At 38.2% G+C, this 2,356-nt stretch overlaps 1 protein-coding gene across 1 annotated transcript; it reads right to left on the bottom strand.

Annotated features, from left to right (window-relative positions):
- Positions 1–627: 627 nt before the first annotated feature.
- Positions 628–2,117, bottom strand: LOC145421611 (uncharacterized). The gene is made up of 2 exons (XM_080292102.1): positions 1,667–2,117; positions 628–1,441 (listed from the first exon to the last, which is right to left on the bottom strand). Exons 1-2 carry the CDS (start codon positions 1,907–1,909, stop codon positions 923–925), a joined length of 762 nt encoding a protein of 253 aa, XP_080148228.1. The 5' UTR covers positions 1,910–2,117; the 3' UTR covers positions 628–922.
- Positions 2,118–2,356: the final 239 nt, after the last annotated feature.

Below are 2,356 nucleotides of genomic sequence, written 5' to 3'. Positions count from 1 at the left end.
TGTGTGTGTTTCTTTTTGTCATCATCAAATGCACAAAACTGAGGTCGAGGTGCCTCTGATTTTGAATTATGCTCATGAAACATTTCGTCTAAGTCGATCAGCTTTCCATTTTTGATAATACAGATTTGTTCCTCATATATATATATAAATTGCTTCATATACAGGTGCATCGCATAAGCGTTAACCAGTATAGTGAACTCAGCATGTGATCACAACATAATCAAATACTAAGATGAACACTAAGGCTACGTCCACACGTACATGGGCAGTGTTGCCACAGTTACTTTGAAAAAGTAATATATTACGGACTACTGATTACTCTTTCCAAAAGTAACTTAGTTACTTTACTGATTACTTTATTTTTAAAGTAACTAAGTTAGATTACTAGTTACTTTATTAGTTACTTTCAGAAGCTGCCAATAACACTCCCCACTGCCTCAACATAAAAACATCAACCGATTTTGCCAATACTCACTTTATTGGAAGTGTATTTTAACAGTAATGTCAACAATATATCTCCTGACATTTGAAGTTGAACTTAAAACTTTTTTCCTGACAGAAATACTTGTTTGTATGAAAATAAAGACAGTCTTGTTACTTCACTTAACATAAATACTTTTTATAAAAAAACAAACAAACAAACAAAGAGTCTTTCTTGACTTCCCTTAAGATACTTTTTATACCATCCACATGTAAGCACTATTGTCCGCTTTTGTAACTTTGGACTAATCTTATGAAAAAAAAAAAAAGAGACTGCAGGTCCAACTTAAATTGCCTTACTTCCTTGCAGGTAATTGTTTTAAGTTAATCAACTTGAAAACTTTAATAAGTTTATTAAGTGACTTTGATAAACTTAATTCAATTACTTGTAAATAGTTATTTAAATTGGATTCCCCATTCTCTGTTTTTTCAGTATATGTTGTTATGGGGGAAACAGTAGAGTGGAGCGAGTAAACCAGTGGTTGTACCTCATTAACAGAAGCTTCTCAAACCTTTTGTCAGAAAGTCGATTTCTTTTAGGCGTGAGCACCAAACCTCCCAGACTAAAAAGTCGCTCCACAGGAGCACTTGATGGGGTAGGAGTGTTATACTTTAAAAAAATTGTCTTTATGCTTGAAAATTTATGCAGAATCTGAAGGTCGTAGCCTGACATCAGGTAGTCCATGACTTCTTTTTCTGCAGAATAGGTCTCCTCCTCTGGCTCTGCCTCAAAAGTGAAAAAGTCCATCTCACCTTGGCTGCTAGATGTAGTAGCACTGGGCACACTGGCAGGGTTTTTTGCCAGGGGAGCAGTGGTGCAACACTCTGCTGTCAGAAGCTGTTTTACTCGCTCCCTCCTTCCTGCATCTCTCAGCCATCGGAGTTTGAATTTTGGACAACTGGCAGCTGCAAGAAGGGCATCTTTGTCATCCAGCACACCGGCGAAACGAGTCTGAATAGCCTAAAAAACATAATTGATATTTTTATGCCTACAATTTATTATGTTATTGAATTATTTGCAAACCATGCCTAATATGAGATCAGTATTATGGATTTATTTTGTTTTAGGTTACTTGTAAACATTTTAATTGTTTTAATCTTATTTTTCAATGATAATTAATATTCTGTTCCATGTTTGTGAATTGTATGAAGCAAAAAATCTGACTAATTTCAAGATAGAGCGTACCTGTACAATGGCATCTGGAAGGCCTGCAGTCATCCTGGAGAGGTCATCTTTCACAGCCTGGGTCTTCTGCATCAGAACTTCAAGTGTTGGTAGTAAAGTTCCATATGGACAGTCGCCTTGTAAAATGTCCAGTGCTGCAGTCAGAGGTTTCATGGCCATGCAGTACTCATGCAGGAACTGGTATTCTTGATCTTTGAAGCACTTCAGTCCTAGCTTTGTGCACAGAGTATTCAGCTCACCCATGGGGATTTCTGCAATTCTCTTTACAGCATCAAAAAAGGAATTCCACCTTGTGGATGTTGGTATTAGGAGCTTTCTTTTGCTGATTTCTTCCACTGTTTCTGATGCAAGTGTAGATCTACTCGATTTGGTCCAAAGAGCTGTGCATTTTGCTGTGCTGCTCCTATACACAGCCCTGCTCTCTGCATTGGTTGTTAAATGTTTCTCCACATCACGTGTGCAAATAATGTTGATGGTGTGCGAAGCACACCTGCGGTGCGGGGGAAGAGACAGCTGACCATCACTTTCATTCTCAGCCGAGAGGATTTCTGACAGATCAGAAAAAGTGAGATCATCGTCTTTGGGGCTTGACTCTTCCTCCTCCGTCTCATCATCGGACTCCGTGACAGGATGATAAACTTGAAACGCCTTAACAAAGTTGGATCCATTATCAGTAACTGTTGCAACTAC

This window comes from Astatotilapia calliptera, chromosome 17, assembly GCF_964374335.1.
Source record: "Astatotilapia calliptera chromosome 17, fAstCal68.1, whole genome shotgun sequence".
NCBI classification, from domain to species: domain Eukaryota; kingdom Metazoa; phylum Chordata; class Actinopteri; order Cichliformes; family Cichlidae; genus Astatotilapia; species Astatotilapia calliptera.
This window is presented reverse-complemented; position numbering and strand designations above follow the sequence as displayed.

What these genes read in the sequence shown, in the direction of transcription:
- LOC145421611 (XM_080292102.1), bottom strand. Translation starts at nt 1,909, where the DNA reads ATGGGTGAGCTGAATACTCTGTGCACAAAGCTAGGACTGAAGTGCTTC. An exon ending in TTCCAGATGCCATTGTACAG is followed by an intron (nt 1,442 to 1,666) that starts GTACGCTCTATC and finishes TATGTTTTTTAG; the next exon opens with GCTATTCAGACTCGTTTCGC.